This window comes from Abramis brama, assembly GCF_963993115.1.
Source record: "Abramis brama genome assembly, chromosome: 3".
NCBI classification, from domain to species: Eukaryota; Metazoa; Chordata; class Actinopteri; order Cypriniformes; family Leuciscidae; genus Abramis; species Abramis brama.
In genome coordinates this window covers 9,223,141-9,235,572 of record NC_139965.1, presented here as the reverse complement: position 1 = coordinate 9,235,572, position 12,432 = coordinate 9,223,141, and the positions used below count along the sequence as shown (strand labels likewise).

Genomic DNA, 12,432 nt, shown 5'->3' with positions numbered 1-12,432 from the left:
TTAAAGTATATTACAAACTTTTAATTTAGACCCTAAAGAATCATATTAGCTTGTACAAAAATGACATTATATGACCCCTTTAAACTCAAAGAAAGCAATATTAATTAAAGCTGCAAGCAGCATTTATCGGGGTTCAAGCAGTTAAGGCCTTTAAGGCCTTTAAGCACAAAAGCATCAAAAGTTATTAAGTTTTATTTAGCAAGCATGTAACCACTGACATAATAGATGGAAAAGACCATTTACAGCCAATACAGGCAATGTACCATAGGAAATACATGGTTTTAAAGTTGTTTAACAGTTATAGTGCCACCTATAGTCCGATATTCACGAAACTTGGCATGCTTCTTCACCATGATATTTCACATATACTCATCAATTTTGGTGAAGTTCTGAGTTTTCATTTGGGATTTATAGGCTTTTTAGTGTATTTTGCCACGCCCCTTTTCTAAGTGACCCTGTTACAGCCACCCAAATGCAAAAGTTCAACTTTTTTTCAATAATTATTGATCTAAAGAGTCCAGAGAATTGTCCTAGACTGGTCTGGTTCCGATCGGGCGAAAAACCAGGGACTAGTTCGCAAAAGTAGGTTTTTAACATATTTTTGAATATTTAATGAACGGTTTGATTGACAGCAGTAGTTCTTGAGGAAAAGTTGTTCAACATGAGGAGATCTATCAAATGATATGCATTTTGTGACGAAATTCATTACACCACGTGATTACAGAGCCTTAAAACTCGTTAGCGCCAACTAGTGGCCGATTTCTTTCAAAATTCTTACAGACCTCTAGGGCCTTGAGACGAACATGCCCACTGAGTTTCGTTCCGATCGGACTTCGTTAACCTTGTTTAATAGGTGCTCGAATCTCATTGGCCAATGGCGGCCATGTTTTTCGAGATACGCCAATATCCTTTTATACATACATGGCCCCTTGGGCCAAGACGCTGCATACCAAATTTCAAGTCATTCGGAAAAACGGTCAGGTGTCTATACGTTTTTTTTGTTTTATAGCGCCACCATGTGGCCAATCGACACATTTTTTTTATTGTGACCTCAGATTGACCTCCTACATATGTGTACCAAGTTTGGTGAAGTGTACTAAATTACTTCTTGAGTTATAGCCATTTTAGTAAAATAGGCTCCTCCCACAGCGTTAATTTTGTACCCCCTAGCGACCGTGAATGGAAATTTCCACTTTTTTTCACTAATTATTAATTTTCAGAGTCCAAAGAACATTTTTGCACTGGTTTGGTTCCGATCGGGCGAAAAACCACAGACTAGTTCGCAAAAGTAGGTTTTTGACAAAATTAAAAATGGCGGAAAAATTTGCATACCGGAAATGAAATCGGAGATATACGTTTTGTCCGTCTTAACCCAAGGATTACAGTGATATAAGAGTCTACGACAAAGCGTCTAGGAGTTATTAGCGATTTCATACTTTTGCTTACTATAGCGCCACCTATTGGCCAATCGGGGTCATAATTTGATAACCTCTCCTCGGTTTTTGTACTACCATCTGGCAAAGTTTCAAGTCTCCAGCACTTACGGTTTGGGCTGCACGATGCGTTTTACGGCGGAAGAATAATAATAAAAATCAGGACAGTTACAATAGGGTTTCAGCACTTCGTGCTTGAACCCCTAATAAATGTGTGTACTGCACAACACCAACTAGATTGTGTGCACTTCAACCAGTTAGTTATGTACCGCAACTCAAATAAATATCTTAATGAGAAATAAACAGTGTCTGCGTCTTATTGCCGAATAAATATATGAACAAAACTATTGAAAGAATAAAACAAATACTAAAGAATGTGCAGGATAAATTACAAGAACATGTGCGTGCGCAACATCACCGCTCACTGATGTGTGGCTGCATCGGGGCCATCACAAGCAGGTACAGGTACAACTTTTACACAGTGGAAAACCAAACAAAGCCGAGGCGAGTCGAGGCAAGCTGGTACTGTGTAGTGGAAAAGCGCCATAACTTAGCTGCTAGTGCTGACTTGTTTGTATGTGAACTGTGTGTGAAAATATCCTTCTTGAAAAAATATGAGCGAAGCTAGACTAAACTTGGGTAGCTCTAGCTAATTGCTTTAAGAAATGCGCGTACATGATCGGAGGGGCGAGCTAACTTGGTTTGTTTGGGATCTCGCTTCAAACACAAACAGAAGTGACGTCACACCTTTAACTTTCAAATGAACACTGAAGATGAATTATGAATGGCATGATAGTGTTCTTCCCTAAATCTTGACCAATGAAATGCAATTAAAGAGATTTGTTCTAATGTATAAATGAATAGATATGAGTTAAGTACTATAATATAAGTTTCTTTGTTTCTGGCTGTGGTTTAGCTCTTGTGGAAGAGGCGTGTCTTCAGATGTTTCCTGAAAGTTGTGATGGTCTCATCAGATCAGATTCCTGTCATTGTATTACTACTTTCAAGACCATGATAACAGGTCGTGTTTGTTCGTTAGAAATGTATTAAGTCTTTCTTGAAAAAATATTCTGAAAGTTTTGGCTTACTTATTTAAGAAGAAAGCAAAAGCTTGGTGTGACCATCCATCAACATCCTCTCCACTTTCTGACTTGACTTTTTTGAAGAAACAAAGAAAGGACGGTGAAACTATGTAAGTACTTTGCATTGTACACCCTTTATAGAAAGTCACAGTGAATTGTGAAGTGTTACCAGGACTGATTATAGTGTCCAGACATCTGTGGATATTTTATAATGCTGGAATATGATGCACTTTAGATCCTGCTAACTTCAATCTCAAGTCTTCCACAGGCTATGTACTAGCAGGAAAAACTCATTTTACCATTTTAACTTTCAGTTATCGGAGGTCCTTTTAAACTGTATACACACACAGCGGTGGCCACATGATGTCTGGAGGGGATATTTGTTTTTAATGACCCTACAAGTGTGATTAAATCATCAAAATATGAGGAAAATAAACACTTAACTTGGTTATGTTATTTATCTGACAAAAATATTCAGCAAAAAACGGCCAAACTACAGATACAAATTGTTATTTTACTATGCAAATAAAAATTGCATAGAAAAATAAAAAGCTTACTGAAAAAAAATATACATTGACTAAAACATAATCAGTTATTAATATTTCATTATTTTTGCATTCATAATTTCTTAGCATTACAGCCTGGGCAGAAATTATGTATCTATATTTTTAACAAATGCTTACAAATATTTGAATAAAGAGTGAAGATGTCAGTTTTCCTAGACCGGACATCACTTTTGAAATGAAATCATACAGTCATTGAAACAAATAATTTGGAGGTTGGAGAAGCATCACAAATAATTAAAGGGTTAGTTCACCCAAAAATGAAAATTCTGTCAGTAATTACTCACCCTCATGTTGTTCCAACCGCGTAAGACCTTCGTTCATCTTCGGAACACAAATTAAGATATTTTTGATGAAATCTGAGTGCTGGATCACTTCTCCATAGGCTGCTAGGTGACCGAAACTTGCTGGCCCAGAAAAGTTATTAAAGAGATCGTTAATATAGTCCAAGTGACTACAGTGGCTCAATCTTAAGTTTATAAAGCGACGAGAATACTTTTTGTGCGCAAAAATAACGACTTTATTCCACTATTCATTTCCTTCTCTCTGGGCCTCTAGTTGGTTCACGTAGTGTTTTTGTGCTGCGCGTCTGTGTTGCACGTCACCACGTAGGCTCACTATTGGCCGACGCTGGTCATGTGTGTGATGCGTGTGACGTGCAACACAGACGCGCAGCGCAAAAACACTACGAGGCCCAGAGAGAAGGAAATGAATAGTGGAATAAAGTCGTTATTTTTATAGTCGTTATTTTTATTTTTTATAAACTGGTTTAGATCATACTTATCAGACCGTTACCATTTTGTCTGCTTAAATGGGGAAAAATCGAAGATAACGTCAGTAAACTATGGAGTGCCGCAAGGATCTGTGTTGGGCCCTCTGCTATTTTCAATATATATGCTACCACTTGGTAATATTATAAGAAAACATGGAATTAATTTCCACTGTTATGCTGATGACACTCAATTATATATTTCATCACGACCAGATGAAAACAATAAATTATCTAAATTAACAGAGTGTGTTAAAGATATAAAATACTGGATGACATGTAATTTTCTGCTATTAAATTCAGATAAAACGGAGGTATTACTTATTAGTCCAAAAAACTGCCCACAAAACCTCTTACAATACAACTTTAATTTAGAAGGGTGTCCTGTTACTTTATCCTCTACAGTAAAAGACCTGGGTGTTATATTAGACCGCAACTTGTCTTTTGAAAATCATATTTCATATGTTACAAGAACAGCCTTTTTCCACCTTAGAAACATTGCTAAGCTACGTAACATGCTATCTGTTTCTGATGCAGAAAAGTTAGTTCATGCATTCATGACCTCGAGATTAGATTACTGTAATGCTTTATTAGCAGGTTGTCCTGCATCCTCAATAAACAAGCTACAGTTAGTCCAAAATGCAGCTGCTAGAGTTCTTACTAGATCAAGAAAATATGATCATATAACACCAATTCTGTCGTCTCTACATTGGTTACCTATAAAGTTCCGTATCAATTACAAAGTATTACTACTGACCTATAAAGCCCTAAATGGTTTAGCTCCCGTGTATTTAACGGAACTTCTATCGCCGTACAATCCATCGCGCTCTTTAAGATCACTAAATTCGAGGCTTCTGGTCATTCCTAGGATATCTAAGTCCACTAAAGGAGGGAGGGTGTTTTCACATTTAGGTCCTAAACTGTGGAATGGCCTTCCTGATATTGTTCGAGGCTCAGACTCGCTGTCAAAGTTTAAAACTAGATTAAAGACGCATCTCTTTAGCCAAGCATTCACATAATACCTACCTTTTATACTACAGTTGAATCAGATTGAATGCATTAATATTACGAACAGCAGCTACGCTAATTATTTCCCATCTGCTTTTCTGTTGTTATCTCGGGACGCCAGTCCCGAGGTAAATACAGATCGTCAGCTCCAGTTTGTATCCAGCCTCTCATGGAAACTACAGATTCTCCAACACCCGTGCAGAGACGACTCGGCGCCTGTGAAGAGACGACTCGACGCTGGCGATATGTTTATGCCCTAAATCAATACATGATTAACTAACTGTATTTCTCTATGTACATTTCTGAAATGCACTTTCTGTAAAGCTGCTTTGAAACAATATGTATTGTGAAAAGCGCTCTACAAATAAATTTGAATTGAATTGAATTGAATATTTTTATTTGTTTTTGCACACAAAAAGTATTCTCGTCGCTTGATAAACTTAAGATTAAGCCACTGTAGTCACTTGGACTATATTAACGATCTCTTTAATAACTTTTCTGGGCCAGCAAGTTTCGGTCACCTAGCAGCCTATGGAGAAGTGATCAGCTCTCAGATTTCATCAAAAATATCTTAATTTATGTTCCGAAGATGAACGAAGGTCTTACGCGGTTGGAACAACATGAGGGTGAGTAATTACTGACAGAATTTTCATTTTTGGGTGAACTAACCCTTTAATGTCAAGAACAACTCTAATATCATGTACCTGTATACAGAGGCTGACATCACCAGCAGACAAGGATCATGGGATGTACCTGTAAGTTAGAATTGTTGCACAATGTCAAATTTATAGTCTAAAATCTGTTTACGATGGCAGAGAGATGAGCTACTGAATGCTTAAGGAACAGAAGAAAAATATATATTTTTTCATTTAAAGAAGTTTCAAAAACAGCATGGAACTTAAAATTAAAGACTCTCATTAAAACGTCTATTTTTCCAACAGCCAGTGTGTCAGTGCCAGAAAGAAAGATTGTCCTTCTCGGGAAAACTGGAGATGGTAAAAGCAGCGCCGGGAATACAATTCTTGGAGAAAATGTATTCATCACTGAAGCTTCAGCTTCAAATGCAGGAGTTGAATGTCCAAAAGCAGAGAGGAAGGTTCATGGAAGAAAGATAACAGTTATTGACACACCTGGACAATTTGATACAGATTCTGAAGATGAAGCGCTGAAATCTGAAACCATCAAATGTCTGGTTGATTGCGCTCCAGCCATTGAAGCCTTCATCATTGTCCTGAAGGTCGGAAGATACACAGGACATGAAAATGAGGTGATACAAAAACTCCTGAACACATTTAGTGAGGAACATGTCCTGAAACACACAGTGATCTTATTCACTCATGGCGAGCAACTAGAAGGCAAGACCATTGAAGAATTTATAAAGGACTGTTCACAACTAAAGAAGCTCGTCGATAAATGTGGAGGACGCTGTCACGTCTTCGACAACAAATACTGGAATAAACATAAACGAGGGAACAAGAGCAACAGAGTTCAGGTGAAAAATCTGCTGAAGACCATCGACGAGATGGTGAAAGAGAACGGCAGCTACACCAATGAGGTGCTTCAAAAGCTGGAGGAAGAAATTCAAAAGGAGATGAAGAATATAACTGATGACAATTTGCATGCAGAAGAAAAACAAGAAAAAGCAAAAAAAAAATATTAATAACAATTTTCTGGAGAAGTGTTTAGGAGTATCAACAGAGTCCTTGCTTGGTGCTCTTTTCGGAATGGCTAATGCTGTAGCTTCAGTTATGTCTGTTTTAAAATTGTTGGAAATGCTAACAACAGCGATTACAGCAGCAGGTGTAGGAGCAGCAGCAGTTAGTGCAAGTACGATGGCTACAGGTGTGCTTGTAGCTGGAGGTGTGGTTGGAGGTTTGGTAGGAGCTGTGGAAGGCATTGCTACTGCATGGAATGCTGCAGATGAAGCTGAATCTGTGTGTGATGTTATAACAAAGGTAGCAGTGAATACCTGGGATAATGGCTTATCTATGGCTAAGAAGGCAGAAGAAATGTGTGGTATTAATAGCAAAATGGCAAACTTACACTGAATAAAAATACATTTCATTCCTGCTTATTGAATATAATGTGTTTATGTCATACTCTTCAGTCTTTTTATTCCCAATGACAACATGGTAAAATGAACCTTAACTACTGGGAAACTCTGTTTCTCAAACATCATGTGACCAAATGTCATGACAGCTTGAACTTTCTTCAGACTATCTTCTTATAGAGTTCGGTGTTATAGAGTTTGGATCAACATGAGGGTAAATGATGACCGAATTTCAGTATATATATATATATATATTGAATGTTTTTTTTTCTAATGTTCGTGTGAACGTGCCCTCCATGGTTCATTGCTATGGTGAAGCTCTACACTCTGTGTCTTGTGTTCTACGCTCAAGCCATGAATTACTATTAATGCTGTTTTTTGCCATTAAACATAATTTTTATCTGCATCTAGATCCTGACTCTGACTTGGTTCTTGGAGCACGTTACAATATTATATATTTCTGTAACTGTAATGTATGTACCCTATCAGTCGGTCACTCTCAACGTACGTCGGACCGACTAATAGGAATCTCGCTAGAGAGGCCAATCTACTTCGAGTGAAACTAAATGAGCCAATGTACATGTGATTGCAGGTGTGATTGCACTTCAGTCTTTCGCTTCAGAGCCAAGCACTTCGATGCTTTCTAAAATCCTTCTGAGAGCTGTGAAACCACAAGCCTTTTTCAGACAGTCTCAGTCTCTCTCTCTCTCTCTCTCTCTCTCTCTCTCTCTCTCTCTCTCTCTCTCTCTCTCTCTCTCTCTCTCTCTCTCTCTCTCACTCTCTCTCTCTCTCTCTCTCTCTCTCTCTCTCTCTTTTTCTGTTTCTTGTTTTTGTCCTTTGAGCAAACAAAAAGCTGTTCTCACAGCTGGTAGGTGCGCAGGTGAGAGCGCTCAGAAGCCGTTTTGATGGCTGGTAAGTTTTTACCAACTTATCTTGTAGATAGTTGCAAAAAAACACCGCAAGTAAAAATATACATAATAATTTATTTTATTTAATTTACAAATAACTTGCATTAAAAAAATAACGTATAGAACAATTTAACTATTTTAACTTTCATTTCAAAAATAAACATTGCACAGAAATTACTTTATTTCATTAACAGGGGTTATGTTCACGTTATTAAGAAAGAAAGACCCCAGGGTTTTAACACTTGTTTCGCTAGCTATTTAAGTAAATAAAAAAAACCAATACTTAAATTTATAAATGTATTCCTCGGCCGCAACAGAAGAACTATCACCCGCCCTTTTCTTTGAAAAATAAAAGTCCTGTCATCACCGGCGCAGGATCGGCTCGGCTGCTAGCATCCACTCGTTCTCCTTCACGGCCCGGGGAAAGAAGGACCCTTCTAAGTGCATGCAGCCCCTGGAATGGGACACATCTTATAATATATAGAATAATCTTGGCCTGTGTAACAATGGCTGAATCTCATCACATTTTAGCTGTTTTCTTCCTTTCAGTGCACACTAAACACTTCTCCCTGTTTTATCTCTTTATACATTAACACAAATGTGCTGCTGTTCTTATGATTCTGACATGTTGAATGGATTGTCTGTCCTGCAGATGGCGCTCATGCAACATGAATGAACTATCGTGGAGTTGAATTCAGTGAATAAGAAGCCAGAGTCACTGAGCTTGCTGTGTTTAGATGAAGGATTCTCAATCATAAGGCTTCATATCTCAGCTGCCTCGTCATCAAGATCCGTTGTAATCTCAATGATCTCAATGTAAAGATCCTTTGAAGGCAGCCTTCGTTTCGCGTCCTTCAATCGGACGTTTTTAAAGGATGCACCAAGTTTATCCTTCATGTCCTTCAGTCACCCACAATCCTTTGCAAGCATTCCAATGCACAAACAATAGCAATGCAATAAAAATTTTGAAAAAAAGTAAGATGATATAAAGACTTGTTTGATTCTTTTTGTTGTTTTCAGTGTGTGAATCTGAGTAAGTGTGTGTGTTTATGTACTTGTTTATGAACATTGAGGACACAACATCATAATATTAATATTTAATAGACATTATTGTTCATAAAGGTTTAACATTAGTTTGTAGATCTGTATTTTAGATTTGAAATGCTTGCACAAATATCACAACCTGGCACACACACAAGTTATGAGGTTCCTGCTGATAATTTTCAAGACCTGATGTCCATCGCAAGGAACATTAAAGATAAACATATTCACACTCCGTGTAACTCAGTGTCCCGGTTTCACAAACAGGGCTTAGATTAAGCCAGCACTAGGCCTTTGTTAAATTGGGACATTTAAGTAGCTTTTATAAACGTGCCTTAAAAAAATATATATATATATTATGTGCATCTTGAGAAAAAAATTGTTACAAAATATTTTCAGATATGTTAGTTAAAACGGCTCAAACATGCATTTTAGCAGCGCTCGAAGTGGGGGGCGTGATCGTCAGCGCCATCCTAACTTCGGGTCTGAGGTCCTCAGACTTCTGCTGTGACGTGTATATCTGCGGTTCTGCAGTTAGATATATCCACTCAAGGGCTAGGGAATACCCATAATGCACTGTAAGGATCGTGTCGACCGTATTACCGCGTCTCACCAGAAGATGGCGCCACAGCTGAATCATACAACCATTTTTTTTTTTTTCAAACCACTGGTCCAATGTAACTCAGTGTAGTATCATACAGGTGTAAATTCATTTTGAATTAATTACATTGTTTGATTAAGGTTTATACATACTAGTTTCCATGACAGAGTTCAAGATAAATATTTTCATCACATCTGGAGCTATTGACTACTTTAAATGTTTTGAGTGTGTAAGTAATTGTTACAAAATGACAACTGCAACTAAAGTTCCCACAAAAATGAATATTTTGTCACCATGTACTCCCCCCTCATGTCGACCCAAACCTGTAGAAATGTCTCTATCCTGTGGAACACAAAAGTATTTGTAAAGGTTTAGTTGTTGTTGTTCATTTAGCATCTACAGCTTTAGCATCCAAACCTGCTAATGTAAGGCCACTGACTCTAGTTAAACACACCTAATTAAACATCTAATTAAAGCAGCTAATCAAGCTCTTCAGACTCACTTCCAGGCTGGTGTGATGGAGCTAAACTCTGCAGGAGGATTGAACAGTAACAAATGACCTGACATGTTGGATGACTCTCTGTCCAGCAGATGGCGCTCGTTTAACATGTGAATTTACAGTTGCAAAAACTATATTTTATTTTAATATGCAGGTTTCCAGTAATTTAACGCCTGGCCGAATCATGGCTGCAGGAATTTAACTTTCAAATGAACACTAAAAAAGAATTATGAATGGCATGATAGTGTTCTTCCCTAAATCTTGCATGAAATGCAATTAAAAAGATTTATAAATTAATTTTTAGACAATGATTTGTGCTCAATCCTAATGTAGAAATGACCAAATAGGAGTTATAGTAAGTTTCTTTGTTTCTGGTTGTGGTTTAAGCTCTTGTGGAAGAGACGCGTCTTCGATTCCTAAAAGTTGTGATGGTTCTTCAGATCAGGTGGAGGTTGAGAACTTCATCCACCAGAGTGTCAGTTCCTGTCATTGTTTTACTACTTTCAAGACCGTGATTACAGGTTGTGTTTGTTAGTTATAAATGTATTAAGTTTTCATTGACTAATTATTCAGAAAGTTTCTTACCAATAGGTTTACTTATTTAAGAAGAAAGTGAAACGCTTGGTGTGACCATCCATCAACATCCTCTCCACTTTCTGTCTTGACTTTTTTGAAGAAACAAAGAAATGGAGGTAAAACTATATAAGTACTTTTGCATTTTACACCTTTAACAGTCACTCACATGGTTGGTGTAGTGTGTAGTGTTTTACCAGGAGTGACTAACACCAGGGGTTCATAGGCCAAATAGGCCCCCTGCTCCTGGAGAGCTACTGTCCTGCATATTTCAGCTCCAACCCCAATCATACAGACCTGGACAAGCTAATCAAGCTGTTCAGGGTTAGTTGATAATTTCAGGCAGGTGTGTTGAAACAGGGTTGGAAATGAAGTCTGCAGAACAGTAGCCCTCCAGGAGCAGGGTTGGAGATCCCTGATATAGTCCATGTGAGAAGGAAGTGAAAGCAAGATGTTGGTGTGACCGTCCAACGACCTCTTAAATTTCAATCTTGAAAAGGAAATGAAAGGGAGTACTTTGCACGTCACACCACTGGCAGACAGTACACAGCAAAATCCCCGGTGTTTAATCAACACTGCTCGTGTCTCCTAGAGTAGAGTGTTAAAAACTAACACTGAAGCAGTGTTGTAGTTAATTTAAGAATTAAGTCATTACACATTTACACAACACTGTTTTCAACTAAAAACGTAAAACTTTGTATACATTTTGGCGGTTCACTTACACGACAACAGCGTTTTGGGTGCCTGAAGACACAAACTTTGAAAACGATCTCCGGGTAAACAACAAAACCGTGAATCTCTGAAGAAGATAACGTCATGCACATGCGTATTACATGTTCAGTCTATAGTGTTTCATCACCATCTAATAGCCTGGCAGCAGAATAAAGCATTTTTAGTCTTTGTCGCGGATCCGTATGAAGGATCGTTTGACAATGGGGTCGTCTGTACGCGATAAACTTCTCAGTTTTAAGCATACCGCTGTCGTGTAAACGTACCCTAAATCTCTGAAGATCTCAGCAGAGGAGGATTAAATAACTCCACAAACAGCAATACGATCTTCATTTATGAATAGCCAGATTTACTTTATTTCTGTCAGACGTCTACAGAAGTTCTTATTGAGAATAAATAGAGGTTTAGATGTTGATGTTTTAAAATGGTTGGTCATCATTATGTTGATCAGTGTTTGCATTTAGTTGGGCAGTTTGACTCTTGACATTTTATGTGAGTTTGTGGTCTTTGTAACAGTGTTTACCAAAACACACAATCTGTTGGAAAGAAAGCCAGAAATAAAAAAATGATTAAGTGATACAGCTTTCAGCATTATAAAGTAGAATAATTCAGTCATCTTTTAGTGGTTATGTGTGATTAATAGATTATATTCCCCAACAACACTTTCTTGCAACAGATTAGACATTCTGAATTTTGTTTTATAAAATATATTAAGGGAGTCTTTAGACAGAGACTTCAAGAATCAGCAAAAGAATCTCAACAATGATGACATGCTTCAAGCTGCAATGCATGCTGGGAGCCACCACAGTATAAAACTCATGGCTCCCAGCATGCATTGTGGCATGAAGCATGTCACCATTGTTGAGATTCATATACTGATTCTTAATGTCTGTGTGTGTCTAAAAAAATAATAATTACCCACAATGTACTTAAAAATCTGAATTTAGAATGTCTGATCTGATGCATTTAAGTATTATTGGTAAATATATTATATTAATAACAAATGACAGCTTTTGGTCAGGAGTAAGATTAATAGATTAGTGAATTATTTTACTTTATAATGCTGAAAACTATATCACCTGATCATCATTGAGCAGGATTGGAGATCCCTGGATATAGGCCGTGTGAGAAGGAAGTGAAAGCAAGATGTTGGTGTGACCATCAAACGACCTCTTA

At 37.6% G+C, this 12,432-nt stretch overlaps 1 protein-coding gene across 1 annotated transcript; it reads left to right on the top strand.

The window, feature by feature from the left end:
- The first annotated feature begins 2,432 nt into the window (after positions 1-2,432).
- Positions 2,433-7,128, top strand: LOC311078617 (GTPase IMAP family member 7-like). The gene is made up of 3 exons (XM_084107552.1): positions 2,433-2,625; positions 5,570-5,610; positions 5,797-7,128. Exons 2-3 carry the CDS (start codon positions 5,598-5,600, stop codon positions 6,513-6,515), a joined length of 732 nt encoding a protein of 243 aa, XP_083963678.1. The 5' UTR covers positions 2,433-2,625; positions 5,570-5,597; the 3' UTR covers positions 6,516-7,128.
- The last annotated feature ends 5,304 nt before the right edge of the window (positions 7,129-12,432 follow it).